General features: G+C 51.5%; 5 protein-coding genes across 5 annotated transcripts; 1 reads left to right on the forward strand and 4 right to left on the reverse strand.

Annotated features, from left to right (window-relative positions):
- Positions 1-126: 126 nt before the first annotated feature.
- Positions 127-963, reverse strand: COL26b_007131 (uncharacterized protein; the record flags this gene model as incomplete). The annotated part of the gene is made up of 1 exon (XM_053179933.1): positions 127-963. One exon carries the CDS (start codon positions 961-963, stop codon positions 127-129), a length of 837 nt encoding a protein of 278 aa, XP_053036141.1.
- Positions 964-3,460: 2,497 nt separating this feature from the next.
- Positions 3,461-5,060, forward strand: COL26b_007132 (uncharacterized protein; the record flags this gene model as incomplete). Its single annotated transcript, XM_053179934.1, has 4 exons — positions 3,461-3,749; positions 3,999-4,663; positions 4,718-4,787; positions 4,843-5,060. The coding sequence occupies 4 exons, from the start codon at positions 3,461-3,463 to the stop codon at positions 5,058-5,060; spliced, it is 1,242 nt and encodes a 413-aa protein (XP_053036142.1).
- Positions 5,061-7,836: 2,776 nt separating this feature from the next.
- COL26b_007133 (uncharacterized protein) lies at positions 7,837-10,703 on the reverse strand (the record flags this gene model as incomplete). Its single annotated transcript, XM_053179935.1, has 3 exons — positions 7,837-9,710; positions 9,772-10,240; positions 10,596-10,703. 3 exons carry the CDS (start codon positions 10,701-10,703, stop codon positions 7,837-7,839), a joined length of 2,451 nt encoding a protein of 816 aa, XP_053036143.1.
- A 474-nt stretch (positions 10,704-11,177) lies between these two features.
- COL26b_007134 (uncharacterized protein) lies at positions 11,178-11,426 on the reverse strand (the record flags this gene model as incomplete). The annotated part of the gene is made up of 2 exons (XM_053179936.1): positions 11,178-11,276; positions 11,340-11,426. The coding sequence occupies 2 exons, from the start codon at positions 11,424-11,426 to the stop codon at positions 11,178-11,180; spliced, it is 186 nt and encodes a 61-aa protein (XP_053036144.1).
- A 6,576-nt stretch (positions 11,427-18,002) lies between these two features.
- On the reverse strand, positions 18,003-21,740 carry COL26b_007135 (uncharacterized protein; the record flags this gene model as incomplete). Its single annotated transcript, XM_053179937.1, has 8 exons — positions 18,003-18,128; positions 18,565-19,457; positions 19,520-19,739; positions 19,797-19,912; positions 19,997-20,270; positions 20,329-20,628; positions 20,701-21,284; positions 21,707-21,740. The coding sequence occupies 8 exons, from the start codon at positions 21,738-21,740 to the stop codon at positions 18,003-18,005; spliced, it is 2,547 nt and encodes an 848-aa protein (XP_053036145.1).
- Between the last annotated feature and the right edge of the window lie 4,231 nt (positions 21,741-25,971).

Below are 25,971 nucleotides of genomic sequence, written 5' to 3' on the forward strand. Positions count from 1 at the left end.
ACAAATTCAGGTCTCACGACATTCATAGTACTTTGGGGTTGGAGAGTTGATTCCCCTGCTCTTCGGGGACAAATGTTGTATTGATAACAAATAGTGCCAAATCAAAAGCGCTACCAACGAACAATATCAGCATGCTGCCGCCCCGGCCGCTCCGGCACCTGCCGCAGAATTCGTGGTGACTTGTTGGTACCACAGCCAGAATCCTGTTAGAACGGCCGTCGCCTCCCATTCCTCGCTCAAAGTTCCTGTGAGTCCTGTCCCCATGAAGGCAAACCTGTAGCCCTTGGTCATACTCCAAGACATGTTGTGCGCCAAGACTGCCACAACCTCCTGTCCATCACTCGAAAATCCCAAGTCTGGATTCTTTGAGTGGCCTCCGATAGACTCAGGTCCCATCATACGAACAAGCTTCCAGCCTGATGAGTGTCCCGCCAGCTCCTTGATCTCATTTCCGTGCGATGTCCTCCATTGAAACTCCTCGACTCTTCCTTTCGGCGTTTTCATGTGGAAGGCTCGGACTTGGCTCTTCCTGAAGCCTGCATCTTCGGGCTTTTCAAGTTTGATATCCTCCCCGCTTCCAAACTCTCGATTCACGTTGATGGTGGAACGGTCGTGCCATCCCATCCCAGTTCTGCTTGCTGTAGCCATGACGGGTGCCCTGTCGCTGGGGCCATTATGAAGGCAAAGAGTTTGCTTGGTAGAAAACAGCTTGCCATCAAATGAAATGGCAAACATTTTCTCTTCGGCCGAAGGCCCCAGATAGTAAACTTGCTTCCACTTCCATTGATAGTAGCAATTCAAAGTCGGCGGAAATCTTGCGGTCGCCGCGACTAGCCGGGTATCTGATGCTGTGTTGTTGAATCTCGGTGTTTCGTAATCTGGCAATTCCGCGTTGTTGCCGGGGTATGGTGGGGGATCGCTGTAGCCGTCGGCCTCGGGAAGTTTGTCCTTCTCGTAATCCATGTTATTTTTGAGACTTGACGACAATGATTGTGATGTTTTATCGAAAAAACAGTTCTTTGACGAATGGGTTTGCAAAGCGTTCGAGAAATTTGATGCAGCAGCACTACGCATCGATTGCCAAGGCACTGCAGTGTCTTTTATATCGCAAACTGCAAGGGATGAAATCCTCCGACGGACGCAGCCTTACTATGAAGTTTGCGCCAATCGAACTTACAGGACGTTCATCGGATGGCCCGAATGATGTAAGGTACATATGGAACCTATCACTGAGCGTCGTTGCATTCAGCTCTCAGGGCGCAGCTTTTGCGGGACAAGCCTTGCGCTGCGCCTCCCTTTCCATAGCCGAATTAGGCAAAAACATGTACCGATCAACGCACTTCATCCACCAAAATTGGGGAAAGCCCAGGCATCAACATTAAAAATGGTCACGACTCACTAACTTGCTCGGCTACGTTAGGCCGTGCTTATTCCCGAATGAAGTCGAATTCGCTGGCGACACAGTTCACCGTGACGCGCATGTTCGCAGGACGACGCCTAGCACGTTCGGGCTTCAGTAACCTAACAAAATTTGATTGCAAGCTGAATGGGGCATTTCGCACTATTTCTTCAGCGATAAGTGGTAGGGATAACTCTAACACGCTGCAACTGCAGGACTCACCCCTTGGTGTTACATTTTTAGGACACGCTGAGGGGTAATCAAGCAGAAAGGATATCGTCTCAAAGCGAATTCACTAAATCATGGACGACTCAAGCATTTCGCAACCAAATCAGGGGATATTTGTTTGGAGGTGGAACGGCAGTGCGCCCGGCCTATTATGGGCCTCCGTGTGTCCGGCCTTCCGTCCCCCGTCCGGCAGCCTTGCCCCACTAGCATCATTCAAAAGTGGCGGAGACAGTCCGGCGTGTACTGTTTCCGCCGTGTGCAGATCAAAGCTTCTGTTTGAATATGTTGCTTTACTTGGCAGGGCCTTAAGGCTTCACGAAATTCTTGTCTGTATTTCCGTAGTTGAGTGTAATCTTGCAGGCGCTAAGCTACAACTTCTTGCCCTCTGCAAACACAGAAACGGCCTGCTGTAGCCCTTTGCCTGGTTCCATCTGGCAGGCTCAGACATCCTCCAGTTCCGTAAGTATGGGTTTATGTACCTAAAAGATTATGTTAGCTATGGAAAATGTAAACCTAATTTCGCATTGAAAGGGCTCTGAAAAGATCCGTTGAAAATGCTTTTCACACTGGCAGAGCTATTTACTCCCATCAATCGTACAGAATACTTTAGTGTCCTCCAGCTTACGACCCCAAAAGCTCTCGTATTGTGCATAACGGCAGAATGTCTGAAGCTCGTGGAAGCGTCCTCGGAAAGGTGCCGCCTTTGTCTCAAGCCAGGATCCGAATCCTTGACGGTTCGGCCGAGATCGGGTTTCCGACCCAGGGGCCAACATGGCCGGCAGATGTTGGCGAACATCAAAATACCCATCGCATGGCACCTATCACCGGGCTACCAACCCCCTTCCCCCCGCAAGGTGAACCTGGAAAGGCCATTCAATGAGCTCTAAGAAGTCAGAACAACATACTAGAAACCCCCAAGATTGTTTGCTGATGCGGTTGTCAACAAAATAGTAATGTCACATCACGCTTGCAATGACGCGCTTCCCTCTTCCCGTCAGGCCACAGCAGGATGATAATTCGATATGAGAAAAGTCACGCGACTGGGGTAATATAGGGCCTAGCATATCGGAGTGGGCAGGACCGACGGATCATGGGACGAACTCTACTGCCGAGGGCATCGTCAACTTCCCCAGGTCCTCGGAGCACAGTCGCCCGACGCGGTTCCAGGTCCACAGCGACGCCAACCTCCACTTTCCCCAGTTTCCCCGGCCAATATCGGGACTCCAGAGTGTGGTTGAACATTGTGGGGTGGTTTATGGAACGAATTCTCCGATGCGGACTTCTTTATTATGTGAGGATGTGCCCAGGTCTCCGCAGAAGATCTTGATCAGATGATTGGAACCATCCGACGATTCGACTTCATCCCATACCTGCAGGTCCTTTCGTCGTCTTTTGCATATGCTACCAACATTTACTCTTCCATGAGACGCGCATTAGTTGCGAAGCACTAAACATGGAGGTTTTATATGGCGAAGCCGGTATGTCGACAAACTACCTCCGACCTCGCCAAGGCAACGTTCTGAATTATTCCAGGCTACATGGGGCTCTTCCGACAGCCATATATCTTCTTTCTAGCATGCTTTGCTAGTATTGGGGGCGTCTTGTTCGGGTAGGTTGGCGCGTTTTCAAGATCTATACAACAGGCTTATGATGGTTCTAGGTATGATCAAGGCGTTATCAGTGGTGTCCTGGTCATGAATAACTTCGTACGTCCTGATCTTCCCCAAGTCACAAGTGTCCAGCGTAACAAACAAAAAGGGCAAACAATTTCCAACCTTAGCAAACGACGCCACTCTTCAAGGATGGATGATGGCTGTCTTGACCCTCGGAGCAATGGTCGGAGCCTTGGTCAACGGCCCGATTGCCGATGCTCTTTCCAGACGATGGACCATTCTCCTAGCGAACGTCATATTCCTCATCGGTTCGATCATACAAGCTGCAGCCATCAATGTTCCCATGATCTTTGTCGGCCGCTTCATTGCCGGCTTGTCCATCGGTCAGCTTTCGATGGTGGTTCCACTATACCTGAGTGAACTAGCTCCTCCCAACCTACGCGGTAGCCTTGTTGCGCTTCAGCAACTTGGTATCACCGTGGGCATCATGATTGCCTTCTGGCTGGATTGTACGTATGGGATAAACCAGACGTTCTAGCAAGCTAACGTGAAGCAGACGGAACCCAGCATATTGGCGGAACTGGAGACAGCCAGTCTCCCGTAGCGTGGCGTCTACCCCTGGCCCTCCAATGTGTTCCTTCACTAGTGCTGGCAGGAGGCACATTCTTCCTGCCCTACACCCCACGCTGGCTGTTAATGAAGGGCAAGTACTGTGTGGCTGTTGCTGTCAATGGAAACAGCTAATGATGTCCCTACAGATCGCGAGGAAGAAGCCTTAGCAACCCTGATCCGCGTCCGCCGTGTACCCTCCGATGATCCTCGTCTCAGACTTGAACTCCTTGAGATCATGGCAGCCGCTCAATTCGATCGCGAAACCACAAAGGCGATGTACCCGGGCGTCACTTCCCGCTTAAAACTCACCATCCAGCGATACAAGTCTCTATTCGTCGTGCGTCATCTCAATCGTCGCTTGCTTATTGCTGCGCTGCTCCAGATAATACAACAGTTTACTGGAATCAACGCCATCATCTACTACGCCCCGAAGATCTTCAAGAACATTGGACTGTCAGGTAACTCCGTTGATCTGCTTGCGACAGGCGTCGTGGGCGTGATCAACTTCTTCTCCACGATTCCAGCCATTATGTTCATGGATCGATGGGGCCGTAAGAAGATATTGATCATCGGCGGCGTCGGTATGGGTGTGTCCCAACTGATCGTTGGCACGCTGTACGCGGTCTACAAGGATTCTTGGGCGAGCAACAAGTCAGCCGGTTGGGCTGCCACGGTCTTCGTCTGGACTTACATCGCCAACTTTGCATTTAGTATTGGGTGCGTCAACTGGATTGTGCCATCCGAGATTTTCCCTCCTGGCGTCCGGTCCCAAGCAGTGGGCCTGGCCATAGGAACGAACTGGCTGAGCAACGTAAGTTCCCTTAACTAAAACGACATAGATTGACATCTGACGTCGGAATTCTAGTTCATTGTGGCTCTGATTACCCCAAGAATGCTTGAGGCGATCACTTTTGGCACCTTCTACTTCTTCCTTGGTAAGTCATGCAGCATCCGCTCTGGTCTTTATCATGAGCTAAGCCCTGTGCACAGCTTTCTGTATTCTTCTGATCGTCTGGGTATACTTCTTCGTCCCGGAAACCAAGGGCGTCCGCATTGAGGAGATGAACAAACTGTTTGGTGGCAACCAAGGAGAGGAGGATATGCGCCGTATGGAGGCAATCAGACAGGAGTTGGGTATTACTCCCAGGGGCAGTGGCCTTGCCAAGAAAGAAGCCGACGTCGGCGTCAGCGAGGTCGAAAAGGTATAGCTGAAAGTCATGAACGTCATCAGTGGATGAGACAGAAAAAGGTCTGGGAATCTTGTAGTCGACCACTTTTACGAGATTGCTGTTCTTTCTGATCCATCCTCAGTTGTGGTCATGCGCCGCTGCAACAGAGCCGTTCTCGTGAGCGGATGACTGATACCTGACAATTTTCTCTAGTGAAACATTCGGGATATGTGTAAGTCATCAATTAGGAGACTAGAATATGCCGATGACATTGAAAGATATGTCCAGCTTGACCAAGCTTGTCGTGGAGGAGAGAGAGGGTTCTTGGCGCGGGCGTTTGAGCCCAGGGCTTTGAATCCATCACGCTAGGTAGTCGACTTGGCGATCACGCCGGTCAGCATCAGGACAAGGTGTCTGGGGTATTTTGTCTTATCTTACCGTGATTATGATACTTCGTAGGTCCAAAAGAGGAAGGCCATCGAAACATATGATTTCTAACATTCCGTTAGACTAGCGGCCCACGTAGGATGTCTGGTGAATCCTTCGCCCTTCGGCAAGAACACTCACCTTCCAGATATTGATCTGGCCCGTTAGTCGGAAGGAAGGGCCAAGGTGAAGCCAACTTATATCGGCGTGCTATGCAGATATTGTACCACGAAGGATTCACGTCAATCCTTGTGTGTCTTGCTGCTTCGGTATCGCCCATGTTGAAGGAGGATGACAGGATTAAACCAGGCATTCGTATTGCGGTGACAAAATCGACCGAAGGAAGGATGACCACCATGTAAACTTGGTGACACACGATGCAGAGTTCAGCTATAAGAAGGGCTGGGTGTCGTTCAGCAAATGAACCACCTTAATACCATTCCGAACAACCAAAGTCAAGACAGAGTATTCATCGCACAGGCAAAATGAGAATTCCTACCATTCTTTCTTTTCTCGTAGCTGGTATTGCCAGCGCCAACTCCATGGCAACGACCGGAGACCGCAACCTAGCCAGAGGTTTTGTAAGTCGAACCCGCGCGAGGAGCCAGCGCCATGATTTTGTCGGAATCAACTGACTCTACTTGATCAGATTGAGGCCCGCTGTCACTGCGACGGCACCTGCTGCAACGGGTATTGGTGCACTGATGACGACGTTGGACAATGCTGCAATGGAGTACCCTGCTAGACTGGGATTTGGAACTAGTCGCACTACTAGTTGAAGGCTTCGTCGGGAAAGACTAGGGAGAATACAACGTCGCGAGACGTGGAGATATTAAGGCTAGGAGCATTTGCGTACTACGAGAAACCTAATTTGAACTATCGGCTCCAACTAGAAGGTTCCCTCAGTTATTGAGTCTTCAACACCTTTCGGGGACATAAGCCTCGGTGTTTTCTTCCCGCTCTGAGCCAATCGTGACGCTGTAATGCTCCACATCCTGGCTCAGCCCTGTAGTATCTGGGCGCAATCGAGACCAGGCAGAAATTAAATCTTGGCCCTACGAAGCTGTTTCAGACTCTAAGCAGCAGATTGTCTCCCGGTTCAAGGAAATGTCGTATCTTTCCCAAGGCCTTAATTTGATTAGAGTTCAGGTATTGATCGATGTAAAGACGGCTCCGTTCGGATGATATGATTACATCTTGGATTCCCTGGTTACGAGCTCCCCTAATATGTCTTAGTAAGCGGTCAATCCTGACCTTGGGAGAACCGATTTGCACGGAGCAGTCCGCTAGGAACCCTAAAAACTGGCCGGCGGAGTACGTCGGACGACTGATTCAGCTTTGTAACTCCCCCCACCTCGGGAGCTGGGCGTCTGTATGCAGCCAGAGGTCCAATAGAAGGACGCCTGTGCACAGTTCTACACTGCATTCTGTCTCTAAACGTCGCGTCTGTAGGCGAGGAGTTCTCCATTTAGGAGATGCTGCTACTATGGAAGACACCCGCGGGCGTCAACTTCGCATCGACCCCACGGGCACGAGTCATCGCAACTAAGTTCCTGCCGGGGGGAGCTGCGCAGAAATGCCAAGATGGAAAAATAAATCATCGTAATTACCTTAATCAAATTGAGATCGTCTCATGTACCGAACCCAAGACCATGGCTATGGACTCTTGTCGGGCGCGAAGACAAGGCGTGTACAGGTTGGTATAAAAGGGTTGCAACATGGCGAGGCAAAATGGCATCAGAACTGAACAGAACGTCTACTACTATCAGCAGAATTCAACTATACAATCGCTTAGTACCAATCTTTACACATCTAAACGAGACACCCTTCAATATGCAGTTCTCTCTGATCTCCGTCCTCTCGCTTGCCGCCCTGGCTCTTGCTGCCCCGGCCCCTGAGCCCCAGAGCAATGTCGCGCCCACATGCAGCAGCCCCAACGACTGCAGGAGCTTCTGCACCGCTCCTTGCACTAACCCTTTCTGCGGCCTCTCTGCCTTTGGGTAAGTCGAAAGAAAAATCCTAACCTGGCTAAGAGCGATACAAGTCATTTGCCGCACCGGCCTGGGGAAAGATGATACTAACCGCGTCGTAAAATAGTGACCAGCGCTGCTTCTGCGGATGCTAGATCAAAGCGAACATCACCTGACGCGAGGGAACCGTTGCTTGACGCACGATTGTGAGGGAATGGCATGCATAATAAGCTGCTGGGGGTCCCGAATCTGACCTTCTGCCATATATGTACTTCAATACAGCCTTTGAAACACTTTGAAAATCTTCTCGCAGCCACACCCAAATATGAAAACCAGACTGAGGTTGTGTGTTGATATCTGTTAAAGGTCAGCCGACGCCGTCACGCTAACGAGGAGGGTAAGGTATCTCACTGGTGCTCTCAAAGCGAAGCCATCGGCAGCCCGATGCTATCCGGAGCGTAACCCAACGTCCAGTTCCCAGACTCCCACACATCCCAGTGCTTCTGATCACCAGCATCCCCGCTCAATCTCAGCGCCCGGACGCGCCAGAAGTATCGGCCGGGCGGGATATACTTCCGATCCTCCTCCGACCCGTCCCAGACCCACCATGCCGAAGGCTCCGTGTACCTCTCCGCGGTACCCACAAATGTCCTCGGGAGGATAGCATCACCCGTGGCGGCATCCACTAAATCGTACGAATAGTTCCGGCTCTGCGTGACGAATGTCTTTCTGAATCCCGGAAACCCGGGCGTACAGCTGGCGGGCCAGTCTGGCTTCGGGATGCTGCCGTTGTAGAAGCACTCAAACGTTGTGCCGGACTCCACGCGGTTGTCGACGTTAGTAGCGGGGTCGACGCTGACAAGATACGATGCGTTGGGATTGATCATTGGAAGGTTGACGAGCGGCGTGCCGAAGCCGGTGTATGGAATTGTGAGGTTTGTTCCTGCAGCGGCGGATGACTGGATGTGGATGTACCCTCCGAAGAAGGTGCCTCGCTTTGCTGCATCTGGCAGAGCTGGGCTAGCTTTGATGGAGACCGAGACTACGGCCTCGCTTCTTGGTGGGATTTCAATAGACGAGGGGGTGATGTCAACTTCGGCATAAACGGGGTGCCCCTCTGCTTCCGTGAGTGAGTACGGATCGGCTTGATCGAGGATGTACCCTGAGGCTGCGCCTAAGTGCGACAGGGAATAAGACAATGTCTCGGTTCCGGTATTATTGAGAGTGAATGCAAGAGAGGAGGGCCGGTGAAGGGTGTCGTTAAAGTCCAGGCTAGACACATTGACCAGCGAAACGGCGTGGGCCGCACCCCACGCATCAACTAACCCGCCCCCCTGGCTGAATACCGGAGCTAGATAGTCAAAAGACTTTCTGTTCCCATCGATGAACTTGACAGGCTTTGCAGTTGTCGTCACTACTGAAAGAATCTGTTTGGGGTCGTAGGCGGGATGCTTCTCCTTGACCAATGCGAAGACCCCAACGGCAAACGGGTTGGACATACTCGTGCCCCCGATTACCGCAAGGCCTCCGTACTTGGGCAAGAACGTACTCAGAATGTTCTCGCCAGGTGCCACGAATGAGGGATAGCTCCGGCCTTCTGGTGTCGGACCCCAACTGGAGAAGCTGGAGACCAGGCCTCCGGAGATGTCGTTGATCCCGTAGGTGACATCTTCCTGAGCCTGCGAGACGTCGCTCGGGAAGGATAGGTGAACGCTGCCCTTGGCAAGCTGGGACTTCAGAAACTGTCCATCCTCGTTTGAGATTCTGGCAATGCCCTGGTACCGCCTGGAGAACTCTGCAAAGTAAGGAACCCACTGCATGCCGTCCGCCACCGTGGTGCTTGCGGACTGATACCTCACGACGTAAGGCACGCCCAGACTGATGGCGAGGCGTGCTGAGGCATTCTTGGGGTCAAGCCAGCAGTGGTCCTCGTCGATCAACATCACCGTATTCGCGGGGTCAGCCGGCGGGACACAGTTGCTGGGGGCGGGGTTGCAACCGTCGGGGAAGCTCTCGGGGTCAGCGGGCATCCAGAGAGTGAGGTTGTTGTTGGTGGCAAAGTTGGATGGGAAAGAAGGGGCGAAGCGCAAGACACCTTGGTCACTGCCAGATGTCCAATTCGCGCCCCATGTGTAGTACGGAGTGGCCGAGTTGTCAGTTGATCCAATCGCGGCTACACCCTCGCCACTGGCGGGTGAGGCTCCCGTGAAGAGGCCGGGGCCATCGTTCGAAGACGCCACCGTTACAGCGGTGCCATTGCGTACTACGCGACTGACCAGACTGGCGACCGGTTCTATCAAGTATTAGCATGTGCCATCAAGAACGGAACCTGTGGCCACACTAGGTGGCATTACCTTCCTGAAAAGCAAGCTTGATGTTGAACCCGATCATCATCACATCCACCCCTCTCTCGGCTGCCGAAACGACAGCCGCCATCAAATCATCCAAATTCCCAGGCCGTGTTCCGTCACAGGAATCTAGGCCATGCAGGTCCACCGTTGAATTCGGCGCCACGCCCACAATGCCAAATCGGCGCTCGTCGCTGTCGGCAGCAATGATGCCCAGGACATGCGTGCCATGGAGGAAGTCAAGGCAATTGTCACCTTCAAAGTCGAAAGCGTCCTCGGCAGAGTTGTAGTTGTACGCAATGCGGGTCTTGGCCAGGCCCGGCGCCTTGAGGTCGAATCCCGTGTCGATCACCGCGATGCGTACCCCTGAGCCGACGATGCCTTCGGCATGAAGCTTGTCGACTCCCGTATCATTGTGAGTTGTGAGTACATCGTGGTCGTGATAGACTACTGGTATCGTGCCGTTATCTGATGACTGTCGTTTCAAAGTTCGAAGAGGTTGCTGGGATGAACCTTTGGTTAGGGAGCCCGCTGGTCTCTGATGTCGAGCCTTCGTCGTATCCCATGCAGCTGGCCAAGCGTTCTGCACGATATCGAGTGCACGGAGGGCACTTAAAACAGAGGCCTCTGAGGTAGAAACGTCGTGGACACAGTCAGTTGTAAACGAGGCACCCGAGAACAGCGAAGTAGTGAACATGTGTCGAGGTGCAAGGTTACAAGACAACCCTCTGCCGGCTAAGCCCTGTTCAAGGGCCAAGATCGGGTCCGTTGATGGTATCTAAGTGTCGTTCAGCCGGATGAGACATAGCATCTAGATTTTGGCGGCTTACCCGATCCATGAACTCCACGATATAGACATCTTGTCCGTCATGGTTGGCCTCAGCTACAGCGACAACGATGGGCAGCGCCAGCGAGGCAAGCCAGTACAGTGGTAGCATGTCTACACTTCCAAAGACGACTATGAAAAGCCCAAGAGGTGAAAACTAATGGTTTGCAATCTCGATGTGCGAAAAGGGGGAGTTGGAAATGATATACGACTCGCGAAGTTCCGCCTCCGAACAATCCGCCCCCACGCGTTCCGCGGGCAATATGGACGCCCCTGAGTGCCGAGAAGGCTAACAAACCCAATATTATGGCGCTCGCAATTAGTTTTGAATGAATAAATTCAAATTACAAGATCCAGTGACAGAAAAGCTTCAATTTTCAATTGAAAAGCCCGATCCGGGTCTGGGACGTAATCGAGAGTAATCCTACTTTCCAGTCTCCTTGCAGCTATTGTCCCAAATTGGCGAACCACAATGTAAGTATCTAACCTCCCAGGCAACAATCCATCAATACCGTCTGCTTTCCTTCCTCTCGTCTTCTTCTTCATTCCGAACCATATCTGACACTCATGACGTGTCTGTGCCAGTTTAAGGGTTGCAAACGAATTCGCAGCCCGGAACACGGGTGCACTCTTCGTAAGTCGGCTTATCACCAGCTCTCAAGCATGCTTGAGCACAGGAATCACACTAGAAATGTTAGCTTACTCAGTACAACTGACTTGTTCTCGACTTTCAAGGACGTCTTCTTACGAGTCCCTGACGCTTCTCCATATTGGCATTGGGCGCGGCCAGAGCGAGGCCGGAAAAGATGAGCGCGGTAAAATAGAGGAACTTCATGATGTCGGCGACGGAAAGTGCTGATATCGTGAATAGAAGGTAAGCTGGCTGGTTTCTAGATGATGAGGAGAAGAGAAATAGAGTGTTGCAGTGCAATCAAGCAACCTTTATACCCATTGCGCAAGCCGTAGAAGTTCATATACAGCTCGAGGCTTTTGCGTGGCCTGGGCACTCTGCGGGCTCGACGGACATTCGAGTCTCCTTCCCCGGATTGTCGTCGTCGCATAGGAGATCAAGCCGGTTGGTTGAAGGCACACATATTGCTGACTACGTAGGTTTAATGGTTACCGAGAAAGTATAATCTGGGGAATACCCGTTCTTTCCTCTCGGTTTTCTTGTCCCATTGCTTCTGTAGTGGGTTGAGCGAGTCAAGCTGTGCCGTCCACAAACTTCGTCCCCTTACTAGGTTAGTCTACAGGGGTCTCTTCTATTTCAAAGAACAACTCGTTTTCGGTGTATCCTTATGTGTAGAGGTTTGCCGTCTGCTCGAATTTGTTGGTACTCGGAAGAACGAGGCTTTCTGCTTACAGGCCCCGCTTCAAGCTTTCTCTTCTTTGACGGCGCCTTCTTAAGTGTGATGATTGTACGTAGATTGAGGCCAGATTTGGTTGCGCGGGATACATCTTCAGACCCATTTGAAGCAACGGCGAGCCTTAACTGTCATCGCAGTTTGCAAGCCGAATACAACGGTCCAGTCTCGTGACTGGTGCCTGTGCACGCATAGATAATATCGTCTAGATACAAGAACTGGTGATGACCGATACCTTGCCACAATGAAGAACCATGCTAGACCAGGGATCAGGAAAATGCGTCATCCCTGCATAACAAACGCCTGATGTCAAGCTAGCTGTATTGTTGTAGTGACACAACAGCGACCATTCAGGTCAAGTTACCTGTATTGCTTCATGATTCCGCTGAACCTGGCGTAGATATAATAAAACAGTTTGCCATCTTTCATCATCAATCCAGACTTGATTTCAACGTATGGCGCAAGCCTAGAATGCCCGCTACGCTTAGCATCCGTAAAGCCGGGGTAGATCCTCATCGGTGTCCGGCTAGAACTCCGCCCCGCAGATCCTTACACTTCCTCGCGTTAGCTCACAGCCGGGCTCGCTGGTTGGATCGTTATGTTCCCGATTTCCATTGCTTAATTAAAGCAGTCCAGTAGAATAACAGAGGCAACTAGGATGCGAGTGGCATTATGGATATGCACTGCTCGTAACTCTCGGCTAAGGGGCGGAAGCGGCAGTCCTCTCGGTGTCCGAGTGGCGTTCCATTTGGAGATCTTCCAGTGCCGATATCTCCATTGCTGCAGAAGTGGGTGCTTCGATGCCTGGAATTGGTTGATCCGTACGCTGATTCCTCTGTTTACTTGATGCCAAGAGCTTAAGCGAGGTCATGATACCAAAACCGCAATGTTAGGGTAGGAGAGGGTTTCGATAAAAGCTTGAGCTGGCAACCTAGAGGTATGTTCTAGAGGTTCTGTATCATCATTAGCCGCGCCACTTATTTTCTTTCCTTTGACCAAAATGATTGCTTTTCTCAACACGCTCATCGTAAGCGTCCTAGCAACTGGTGCTATCTTACCGGCGTCCTGTCATCCACTTTCCGATCAGCCCCATGTCAAAGTGCGCAACGGAACATTGACCGGTCGTTACAATAGTCATTACGACCAAGACTTTTTCCTGGGCATCCCGTATGCGAAAGCGCCAGAGGGAGACCTGATGTTCCAGCGAGCCTTGCCATCCGATGCTTGGGAAGGATCCCGAGGTGCAGCCGAGTACGGCGCGAGCTGTTATGGAAATTCTCTTGGGCTGGAGGGTTTCAGTCAGCCATCAACATCGAGGATGAGTGAGGACTGTCTTTTCTTGAATATCATCAGGCCTGCAGGGCTAGGGCTCAACACCAAGCTGCCGGTTTTGGTCTGGATTCACGGTGGTGCCTGGGCAGAGGGTAGCGCTAGCGACCCGAGGTACAACGGATCATTCCTGGTTCAACAGTCCCAGGAAATGGGCTCTCCAATCATTTTCGCAAGTTTCAATTACCGACTAGGGGTGTTTGGGCTCCTCCCTGGATCACTGGCAGAAAGGGACGGCATTACCAACGTACTTCTGCAGGACCAGCGCCAGGCGCTGCAGTATCTACAAGACAACGTCGCGGCTTTCGGAGGGGACCCAGACAAAGTCACGTTGATGGGCGAGTCAGCAGGTGCAGGCTCCATAGGCTTCTACCTTCTCGCGTACGGTGGCCGCGACGATGGACTTTTCCATGCAGCAATTGCCCAAAGCGGTGGCCCCTTCTCTGTTTACGCTTTGCCTGATAGTGCTAAGAGGGAGGAGGATTTTTAGAAGATACTCAGTTTGACTAACTGCGGGAACTCGACCAAGCCTCTGCACTGCTTGCGATATGTTCCCGCAGCTACACTCAACGCCGTCAGCATTCAAGTTCAGCCTTACTTCACCATAGACGGGGAGATCCTACCGGACCGCAACTCTCGGCTATTGAGGACCGGCAAGTTTGTCAAAGTTCCGCTCCTCATTGGTGTCAACAGAAATGAAGGCACCTCGTTTTTGAATGTCAATGCATCGGGCCCTCTGGAGACTAGCGAAGATTTCATTCAGTTCATGAAGCAGTCGGCTGGTCAACACGTCGTCCCCGACGCGGTTCTGCAAGAATGGCTGAAAACTTACCAAAATGAGTCGGCTCATCCGTCAGAAGCGGGTCTGGGCACCGTCCTTGCCAATCCAGGCCCAGAATACGGTTCCCAATATGGCGCAGCAACACTTTGGATGGGTGAGTTTTTGCTAGGTGCAGGCCGGCGGTATGCCAACCAGATGTGGTCAGACCAGAACCTGAAAAGCTACAGCTACTTCTTTGACACAGCAACAGCCAACCTTGATCCGCAAATCAAAGGCGCAACTCACACTCAGGAAATTGCCTTTGTATTTGGAAATAAAGATGGGGTTGGATGGGAGCCGAGTCCGTTTCCAACTACACCAGAGGCCAAGCAAAGTTTTGAAGAGTTGGCTACCATCATGAGCCAAATGTGGATTTCGTTTGCGGTCACTAAATCGCCGAATCATCACCGACGTAAGTATCTCCATGCCATGATAGCCGGCACATATAGACAAGCTCAACTGACACGAATGTCCAGTCTCAACTGTAGAGGTTGAGTGGCCTGTTTACTCGAACACAGATCCTCAAAACGTAGTCTTCAGTGCCACCGACGGGCTATCGCTGCAGGCAGACTCATGGAGAGCCATCGCCATGGAGCTGCTATCAGAAACTACGGTTGATCTTGGGCGACGTCTGGTTTGAGGCGTAAAGCTTGTTACGGTTAAACAACCACTCGCATTGTGCATTGAAAGCGCCAAGAACTCCTAGGGAAGAAGCAGGTCGGGCATGGGAATAATCCATAGCCAAGAATCGTGTGATTGAGACTGGACTGTAGTGGTCTCCGGGGTGCTTCAGAGACTATGAATCTGGACAATTTCAGTCTACCCATTATTCTGACAATATGGAACAGTATATTTTGCTCATCAGCATTCCTCATTCCAGAGTTTCCTTTCCCATTGTCACTTGAATAATCCGATCTATTCCACGATGAAGCCTAAACCCTATGGCTGAAAGTACGAGACTAATGCTACTTTCATGCCTGGGGATCTCAACAGTAACGGCGGAAATGTATTCTACTCTTCTTACCAGATTTCTGGCTCCTGTCGCAATCACTACTATGCAGGTCTAGTCTGAGTATGTTGGCGAGAGCGCCGATGCCAGACTCGGCTGCGTAGCTGAGTGCTGTTTTGCCGTTCAAATCTTTCGCACACGGGCTTGCGCCACAAGATACAAGAAGACGAACCATTTCAACATCCCCTTGAAGAATCGCTTGATGCAAGGCGGGGCGATCCAGAAATGGCGCGTTCAAGTCGAACTGGTACTCTGTTTCAGACGAATAGTTGTAATAGTCGGGCCGCATGAGCCATTCAACACGGTGATAGTGCTGTTTGTTCTCCAACAGCCACTTCACAATGGCATATGCACTACTTTCGACAGCGTGTGCGACCAGAAGTGGTAGAATATCAGGGTCTGATTTTGAGATAAAGCTCGAGTTGCCTGTCAGTGGGCCCCCCAGTCAGCTCTACAAGAGTTCGAAAAGTATCGACACTGTCGCGATCTAGAGTGCACATGACGGGAGGGCGTTGCCTTGACGGGTAGGCGTTGGGTACCATGCCGAATTTGACCAATTGCCGCACGTTCTGCGACTCTCCCGCCTCACAGGCGCATTGTAGTGCATCACCGTACCAATTATGAATAGTCGGGTCTGCACCACTATCCAGCAAGAGGCCAAGAGTCTCCGGGTCAGCCTCGGAGGCTGCAAGGATTACCGGAGTTGAATTGACCTTGGCCGTGCGAAGATTGATGTCCTTGATGTGACCGGTTTTGAGAAGCTTCTGAAGTGTCTGTCTCAACCCGTATCTACTAGCGATGTGCAATGGTGTGACACTGAGGCACTCATCCGGGTCCCAATATTGATCCTTGAATCCCCGATCGTATTGCATTACTTGACAAGCAGCAGCAGTAGATGTTCTTTGCTCCAAAAACCTCGATAGTAGCTCACTAACCGCAGGATGCTGTTCAGTGAGTGCGACATGCTTTCCCCAGTATCGTGCTGCGTAACGCACAAAGGGGTACTTGGTGACTCGCTTATAAACGTCCTCCTTGCGGCTGCATGGGCCTGAATCAAAGTCCTCGTACAGAAGATACAGTAGGCAGGTTGATGAAATGTCTTCTTTGGCACCAGGAAACAGTTCTTCGGCATGTCTCTCCAGGTATTCTTGGACCGCGTAGTGCGCAAAACTGAGGCGATTTGTGACCGGCTCAAGTACGACCAGGCCCTGGCAGCAGTTACCAATCATTTTGGACGGAGGCCTGTATCTAGTGCTCCAGGAAGCGTATCCCATTTTAACCGATTCTGATACTGAAAGCGCATCTCCCAACTCCTCAGATGTCAGGCCAGCTTTGGCATACACGAGCCAGCTCAGAACCCGCTTTGCGAGGAGGCGGTGATCTTCGGGGAGGCGATCAATTCGAGCCATTGTCTCTTTCAACACAGTCGCCAGATCGTCCGAGATTGAGACCAGAGCATCTTCCATGTGGCCTCTGGTTGTATTTCGAAGAACTGTCTCCAATTGCAGGACGACAGGAAGAAACCTTCGAGAACTCATTATTACCAGTCTCACACATTAGGAGAGGCCTCAACTCACGTTCCATTCGCCCTAGCAATCATATGCTTCATGATATGGTTCGCAAACTCTTCGTCAATAATACCGTATTCATCCTTCTCGCTAATCAAGTGTTGCATGTACACTGTGAGGTCGCCATCGTGCGCCTGAATTCGAATCTGAGGATGACATGCCAAAAAGTCCTCGGTATCCGGTAGATGCGAGCGGCTGGTCACAAGGATCTTGATTGAATCACATTGGGCCAATTCCTCAATGGCATGTAACAGCCTTCGGCGCTGGCTTTGCTCACATTCATCCAACGCATGCAACACAACGTAATGTAGTCGTCGACCCGTTGACACATCCACCAGCATTCGCATGGCATCGGCTGTGCCTATCGTACGGCTGCCACTTCTGTTACTTTCAAACGCTTCCATGACAACCTTGGGAATTTACGCTAGTCCGGAAATCGCCTGTTTCAGAAGCGAAGCCATCATGGTGGATAGGATCTGCGATCCTTCATCAGAGTACTTTAGATAGAAGTGTGATACAGATGTCTCCGACGTCGGCAATAACCTCAGATGATCAACTATCACTGATCTGTTTTGGGACTTCTTTAGCTGTACTGCGTTGATATATGTCTGGGGACCATGCCAACTCACGCCAAGACTGTTTTGCCCGACCCGGGCAACCCGTGACACCAAATCATATTCGCCGAGGGTGCATCGTCTCGCCATTTCTTGAAACAGGTGTTCTCGATAACCCAACTACCAGTATTGTCGACACGCGGGTGCTCGGCCTCCAAGTGTCTCTTTTCATGATCGAAGTCGGAAATCCAATCCAGCACTTTGCGCCGCTTTTGTTCCCGATGAGAATCCTCCATGATCTTGACTTGACTCTTGACAGCTGTCTTCAGGCTCTGGATATCACCTTGGATTGATATGAACTCGTAGAGGCGTTGTTCGAATGCTTCTGGAAGATCGGCTGAGCTTAGGGACAACATGCGACAGCCTTCTATTGATAAACCAAGCTGTATCCAAAAGGCAAGATGGCGAAGCGTCTCAAGTGACTCGTGGCACTTTGTCTGGGCCAGAGGCCATGCCAGCTGTTTTGTTTTGCTTTCCGCGTACACTTCCAGGGCCTCGCTCAAAGACTGCAATTTGACCTTACAGGATTTGGAGCATGAAACAAGGACGGAGGATTGGTCAAATTTGAAGCCCTTTGCCTTAATTGCAGGGCTATCAAGGAGTTGCTGCAGTGAGACCAGACTGCCCCGCAAGGCCTCTAGCTCCTCCATCAACTCCTGAATGAGGGCCTTGGCGTTTCTCGCGTCGGCATAAAATGTTTGCACTCGCTAGATTGTGTCGGCGACCACTGGTATCAAGCCGACAACCGTCAGCGAGAGCGTAACCGTGTCCATGACGTGGGAGCGAGGAAGGGAGGCTGAGTCGCTTCGACGTGAACTAGCCCCGATGCCAGGCTACGAAAACCTGTTAGATGAAAGAATGAGAAATTTCTTGTTGATGGAGGGCAAGTCAGAACATGAAAGAGAAGATGAGATGGACGGTGAGATGGTGAGATGGTGAGTCAGCAAAACACGTGGGATGATTGGAGATACGTGGTACCGCCAAGAGAAATAGATGATATGGAAGTCGTTTAATTGGACTGCTTCTCCATGATGCCAAAGAAGCATACTGCAGCCTCCTTGTGTCATGTCAGCGTTGAAATCTGTCAGCAGATGTATCAAATGACTCGAGATTTTGGTAGGCACACATCCAAGCACATGCTAAACGAAGATTTCTTGGTATCTATAACAAACGTACACTCTGACCATCTCGAGATGCTAGCATGGCCAATCACTGCGTAATACTCAAGGAAAGAGCCGCTCCTCCACCGCCGTTGTTTGTTGCACAAACAGAAATGCTGCCTCCTGAAAAGTCGATATACATCAGACCCGCGCCCGATGCTTTGTTCCCGGAGAAGTACTTAGGACCGGAGCTATCATCGCCGATTTGAATAACAACTCCGTCGGAGGTGGTGTACGAGAACCCGTAGTTGCCCTGCTGAATGTTGAGACCCCTAGTTGGGAAGCACGAAGTTGCACCGGCGGTCAGGTTCTCGTCCATCTTCAATACTTCATTCCCGGCCGGCGCCTTGACGGGGTCTGACGGCGCCTCGGTTATAGTAAACTTCAGCGGCAAGGCACCACCGGAGCTTTGTCCGCAGATTGAGAGGGATGACCCAGAGTCGGCGTAGAATGTGCCCGTCCACGACCCCATCGACTGGTGGTAGCCTTCATCTGTAGCGCCAGTTTCAATGCTCACCAAGAGATTGGCATCCACGTCGAAAGAGAAGCCGTACGTCGTTCCAGCCGAGGTGGTGAAACCTGATGTCGGGAAGCACGACTTGGTACCGCCTCCGATACTCTCGTCCAGTGAGTACAAAGTCTTCGGGGCTGGTGGAGGCGGCGGAGGCGCGGATGTTGTAGCAGGTGGCTCGCTGGTAGTAGCCGGAGGGGGAGGCGGTGGAGGGGCAGTCGTGGAGACGGGGGGAGGTATTGTTGTCGTGGACGCGACGACTGAGCAAGCCTCTCCACTGAGGTCTTGTCTTCTGAACTTGGCGCTATTGGGCCGGGTGCAGACGGCTCCTTGACCATTATAAGCTACCTGTCCACCGTCTGCCACACGTTGATACGCCATGGCAACGATAAGGTTCTTCATGTTCGCTGCGACCTTACCAGACTGGTACAGCTCGGGGTATTCACCGAGAGCGAGCAGGTAGGCTGCGAGACCGGCAACAGACGGCGCCGCTATTGAAATAATGTCAGTAACCAGAAAAACACCAGGGATGTTGCTGAGCAGGGCGACTCACCAAAAGAGGTGCCGTCTTGCTTCTGAGTATTTGAGAAGAACGAGTTTGCAGCACACTGGATCTGTTCGCCCGGTGCCATAACATGGACTAAGGGCCCTCCTTGGGAGAACGATGCGTTTTTGCCGGTGTTGTCAGTGGCACCAACGTTAATGATTGGCACACCATCAGCAGCCATCATTGACGGCCAGGCATCAACGTCCTTCGCCTTTGCCTTGCCGGCCTGCGACATACATACCGTCAGTCCATAACCAGGGAGGCGTTTGAACGGAGCACTTACCGCAACGTCGTCTGAGTTGTCATTGCCTGCCGCAGTGATGAAGACAACGTCTTCCTTAACGAGCTCATTGACGTAGTGCTGAAGCATCTTCTTATTGAATGAGTTGGGATTGTCAACTAAGGGTGGCAGCCTCGTCAGTATGTGCTGATGTAGTGCATGCATTGCATTTTCTCCCTTTTTGGATCGAGCGAGAGACTTACTGTTGCGTGAGAAGTTGACAACCGCTTTGTTTTGCAGCTTCTTATCTCTCACATCCCTCAAGATCTGATCGAGGCCATCAAGGGTGTCACCAGATGTGTCACCGGCTTTGACAATGACAAGCTCCGCCTTCTTGGCAACACCATATTTGGGCCCGTTGACCTTTGAGCCAGCACAACTGCCGTGGCCATCGGAGTCGCGGTCCTCCTCGACTGACTTCTCCGCTTGGGTACCTGCAAAGATCCAACGTGGCTTCACGGCCATTCCGGTGTACTCCTAATACACAAACCTAATCAGTGTTTATGTACTCATGGTGTAGGGCATGCTCACTTACGGTGTTCTTAGTGTAGTATCCACTATCCAGTACGTAGACTGTGATGCCGGCTCCTGCACTGTCATCGTAGGAATAGCTCGTGAGTGCTTTAATGTCGACCAAGGGAGGCTGCGAGAACATGATTAGTTCGACGGGTGCTTTGTCTTGCTTGACCACAGCGCGCTTCTTGATCTCTCCACGCCGATCCAGCGACTCCATAAACCACTTCTCGTCAATATCTTCGGCTCGCTTGCTGTTCGGGACGAGCGAGCCCGGCCTGTCGTCGGTGTCATACAGCTGATCGGGCTCAACACCCGCAACCTAAGCAGGGACTTAGTTACGAACTTTCAATACAAGGCGAAGGGTGTCGTTGAGAGAAGCACTCTGACGTACCGTGGGGTCCTTGATGAGGGTCGAGTTCTGTGACGCCGTAATGTTGGCAGCCGCGAACAACACCACCGTATCCTCCGTCTTGCGGTAGTTGCCCTTGCCGAGCACCGTATCAAGCAGTGTTATGAAGCTGGTCTTTTCCTGGGTCGTGGCTCCGTCTTTGCAGAAGATGATGCACGCCTTGGGGGTCTCACTCGGTAGAGCGCTCGAGGTACTCGTCGGTGCTTCGGAGGTGGAGCTGGGAGGAGCAGAGCTAGGCGGCGCGGAGCTGGGTGGTGGTGCCGAACTAGGCGGTGCGGAGGGGCCCTCGGGCGCGGAGCTGGGTGGCTTGTTCTCCGGGTCGTCCGGGTTGTCACCCTGCGAAGAGCCGGCTACAGTGCTTGCGCCGGCCGCTACAGCAACTGGGCCTGCCGATGAGCCGGCGACGGTGAAGAACCCACCTCCGACGCCTCCAACTACTGTCACGCCCACCGGAACGACGATGGTGTCGCCATTGCTTACTGTTGTTGTGGCCGGGGGAGCCGTCGACGTGGGTGCGGCTGATGAGACGGGAGGCTTGGTGACTGATGGTGAGATCGTTGGGGGCGCTGAAGGAGGTTGGCTTGGTGTCGGTGTTCCAGAAGGGATGTTGGTTGAAGGAGGAAGAGAAGGGCGACGACTAGATGAGGGTAAAACTGAAGGAGCGCGGCTGGGCGAGGGCTGAACTGAAGGACGACGGCTAGATGAGGGTATGACCGAAGGACGGCGGCTCGATGAAGGTATCACTGAGGGGCGACGGCTTGACAAAGGAACGACTGAACTAGTGCCGTTCCTCTGTGGGCCTTGCCGTCTCACGAGTAGAGCATCATTGATGTAGGGCTCCTCTGGAACATCAGCCGCTACCGCTGAAAAGGCCAACAAGCTCAAGCTGAGCAGTAAAGAGTGTCGGATGTCGAACTTCATGTTCGACTAACGAAAGTGGGTTCGCGTAAAAGAAACGAAAGGAACGTATGCCGAGTGTTGCCCAAACCTGGGGCCACAAAGCGCTTGAAAGCCCAGTCCATGATATATACGAAGCCCTCGGTCGAGGCGGACTTAACGAACTACTCGTCTGAATGAGGTTCATCTATTCGATGCGCCGGATCTTCTGCCACGCTGCTAATTTTGGGGATTTGCTGTGCTATGCTGCCGACGGCAGTCTCGGCGCGCTTTATTACTGAGGCCCGCTAACAGGGATCTACACCCACATCGCTTCATCGCGTAGCGGCTTAGATAGGCGCTGTCAAACCACTCAGCGGGCCTCATAAGGCTAACCTAAACCTAATTATACTGCTCCTCAGTCGTTCGAGCGCATGACGTGACGCTCCAAGGCCGGCCTGGATGGGATACAGAGTCAGGCACTTCAGCTCGGCGACCTGTTGATAGTCTTGGCGGGGGTGTCATCACTCCAGAAGGCAGCTGACGAACCTGGATACAATCAACTTTACTCCAGGCCGGTTCGAAGATCAGCCCCTTCATTCAAGCTTGAGTCAATGCTGCTGCTTGACAGCCCCAGTATGTAAATCGAAGAACTCGATCCATCCGGGGCTAGCGGCAGTGCGCGATCTAACGGCCAGGTTACTCACGAATAAGGCGAAGGCCGCCGACCTCGGGAATCTAGACCACATTTACTAACATAGGCTCTTAGCCGTTCAATAATCGATATTTAGAACCGAAGCTGGCATCATCCTGTGACGCGTGACGAGCGAGTCTTCGGCAATCGTCCGCGGGTACCCGGTCTGTGCTGGAGCTCTCAACCTGGCGATGAGATTGGATGACACTGCCGACGAGCAGAACACAAATTAGGCAGTGTGCACTTTGACACTCGGATGGCGCAAGTACCGATGACAAAATCATCAGTGAAATTCACGGTAAGCGACGCGTACCGGGTGCAAATACGTCCATGGCGGACGGCTCCATCGCACGGCAGTCCGCGGAGCTGTCCCTCTCCCATGCTAGTGTGGCGTAGTCCGGCTGAGTGTGGCCCCATCGGCTCCGACCACACGCACACCCCCTTGGCGGAAACCCCCGAAGCAATGTCTGAGAGCGTTTCGGACGCTAAGAAAGGTCGATCTTAACAAGCGAGTGAATGTTCCTCAAACGAAAGTCCAATTCTCCTCGATCGCAGCTGTTCCTCATATGTTATTCCTTTGCTCTACACTGGAAGTTGTCCCAAAAAGCTCGTCGTATTTGTTTATGAAACTAATATAGATCTAGAACTGCAGATTTGCGTTGCCGAGAACCATACCCTTGGTACCTGGTACGACACCCGCGCATTTTTCGCGTGCCCGTGTGTTGTTGGGGGCTGGCACCGAGTCAGTTACTCCATTTAGCTGGGCTTCATGACAGCTTTTGAACATGAGACGAAGATGGGGCTGCAAGTCCACGCCGATTTATAATAGAGTTTACTAGGTCCGTTTGAGATGAGTGAAGGTGAGATGCCAGCCTCACAGAAGGCCCGGAGGCTCGGTCCAGGCCATAATGACCAACTCTTATATAAGTCATTTGACGCCCATTCGCTTTTGCATAATAAAAAAGATGACGCTATTCTGCCCAACAGGCCACCGCTTCTCCCTCATCTGCCCGCGAACTTTTGTAATATTGAAGCAGACGCGTTACAATCTGCGCACTCATCAGTTCACATCATTAGGCCGCAACTTTCGATATTGGTGCAATGGTTAACTTGGAGGTCTTGGGATGACATAAGTCGGTTTGGTTAATGCTATATCAACTCCGTCCTGGTCTGATTCGGCAATATTGCGCGTTGCGGAATATTTCTCGGGAGCACGGGCTGAAACAATAAGATTTAGCCAAGCCACAGGGCTCAAGCGAACTTGTGGGGGGGTTGATGCGTATGAGTTGACTTATGAATTGGAAGGCTTGCCGGCCTCTTGATTCAACTCAACGTCGAACCGCTTCTTAGACTACTTACGAATACCCTGTCTTATATCATCTCGTACACTCTCCCACGGCTCATATTGTCCTTATTATCCTTCACCAGAGCCAATTTACAGGGCTTTTTGAGGTCATTAACGAGGGTATAGAACATCTTACGTTGGAGTACCCTGTAGTGGTCCGAACGAGACCCATCTCACGATGCGCTGCTCGACTTCTTCTCAGGGGGGGGGTACCAATAGGGCAAAGCATATACTGGAATGACGTACAGTCCTGCCTCGTTTAATGAAAATCAGCGTTACTGGCTATCATGATCCGGGGCCGGGACGAACTCATATGTAAGGTATTCTCACGTTGCACAGCCCAACGTGGAAAAGCCCTGTTCTCTTGATCGTCCTCAAGAGTCAGAGCTGTAGGAAGCTTGGTAATATATACCAGACCCACAACGGCAAATTCGGTTTTCATCAGCTCTGTGTTCTTTTAACCTCTCAAATTAAAGAGGAAGAAGACTGGTAGTGACCCTATTGGATATGAAATTGTTGTAGGCATCACTTACCCTATGGGGTTGCCACGAAGGCTGTCCTATGACCCTCACAGTGCACCTTTACCATCACAAGCTCGTGTAAAAGATGTGCCAGCAAATGGTAAATTTGATATACTTGCCTGAACAGAGTAGAACGAAAAGGGTGATTGTGACAATAATATCCACGTTATGTTCCATCGTCTAGTGTGTTGTGTGTAATTTGGCGTGTCGCTACCTTGTATTCAGTCCTCCTACCCTTTCCGCTCGCATGCGCAGCACCACTAACAAACCCAGAAGCCGTTTCGTGCGAGATAATCAGCCATGAGATCATTATGAAAAAAAATAAAACAGGACCTAAGCTTAAAAAGTTCGGACTCCATTCCATAGCTTGGCTTTTCTGAAGTTATGTTTGAGCCGACCGATGAGATATCCCGTAGATAGATCTTGGATATCGTTGCCGTCCTTTCAATACGAGCGACGGACCAGAAAACACAACCCTCCAAACGACGGCAAGAAGACCGATCGGCTCTACATGAATTTTCTCAGATTCTTCCTGGGGAACCAGCCATGCCGCAGCGGCGGAAAGACCTAGACTGATTTTCGTCAACCTACGCTCGCCTCCGACGGTTTACCTGGGACATGGGGTTCGAAGACGAGCCTCCCCAGGATCTAAGTCAGACTCTAATGCTTACACCCTTGGTGGTGCAAATCGGAACTAGCCGCTTACAGAGACGACAGGTTTCAATTAGACACCGATTCATCTGCAAGACTGCAATAAAATCAGAGTTTGTAAGTTCATTCTTCAGCTCTCGACGAAATATCTCCCTCTACTGATGTTCTGACAAGCACACCCCCTCCCGCTCAATGTCAAGAAATGGATTCAAAATTTCCAACCTCGGCGAGGTCTGAAGGATGTTGGGAACCGTTTGAGTACATCCACAACCGACGTGATGAAAAGTGCAAATGGCAAATAGAAAGCCCACGTCAAGAATTGCTGCAAGAAGGAAACCAACAGGCCCTTTACAAATCGTCAAGTAGATCATCCCAGCCGCGGCTAGTAAACCCCTACTAGTATGACCAACCTCACTCCATAGGACCATCCAAAACTCAAACAACACAAACCTCTCCTCCCTCTCCTCAGCGACACCATTCCTCCGTACTCCATAAGTAACCATCAAAGCCACATCGCCTTCTAAAGGAGCACTCTGAGCAATGTTGGGCGGGCCTTCCAGGCCACCTTAGTCCTCAAAGACGGCCCTGGGTGGAAAACGGACAGCAGTCCAAGTGACTAGCCCAACACGAAAGAATCACAAGGATCTGGCGAGGGTTGCTGATTTCGCGGAACCTCCATTGTACGCGTCGGGAGGCGGGTGTATCTTGGCGCAGATTCTTAAACTTCTCGACAGGGTTTTGGGGGCTTCATGGCGGGAGATTCGCGAGGAGACGAATGATAGGAGCGTTCATGCGTATCTTGCATTTTAAGTTGCTGCATCAACTGATGAGAAAGGTGTATCTCTCATTGCGATGATATCCAATGGGACGTATGACACGCCACCTCTCAGCCGCGACGCGCGTGTAAACATGCCCAATGAGCGCCTCTAAAGGCCCAGCCCGAGGCGTTTGGTTCATCTGGTGGCAAAGAGATCAAACCTACATCAAGCGTCGGAACAGTCTACATCTTGTCACTAGCAATCCTTCCTCGTCAGAAAAACCTCAGTCATTTCTTTCAACATGTAACTGCGACAAAAAAAGTCTTCATGTATTGACCCTCAAACGGGCGGGGAAAATTCGCACGCAACAAAGTGTATGCTAGTGCGGAGGGCCTCAAATGGCCTCTG

This window comes from Colletotrichum chrysophilum, assembly GCF_026319265.1.
Source record: "Colletotrichum chrysophilum strain AFK26 chromosome Unknown scaffold_56, whole genome shotgun sequence".
Classification (NCBI taxonomy): Eukaryota; Fungi; Ascomycota; class Sordariomycetes; order Glomerellales; family Glomerellaceae; genus Colletotrichum; species Colletotrichum chrysophilum.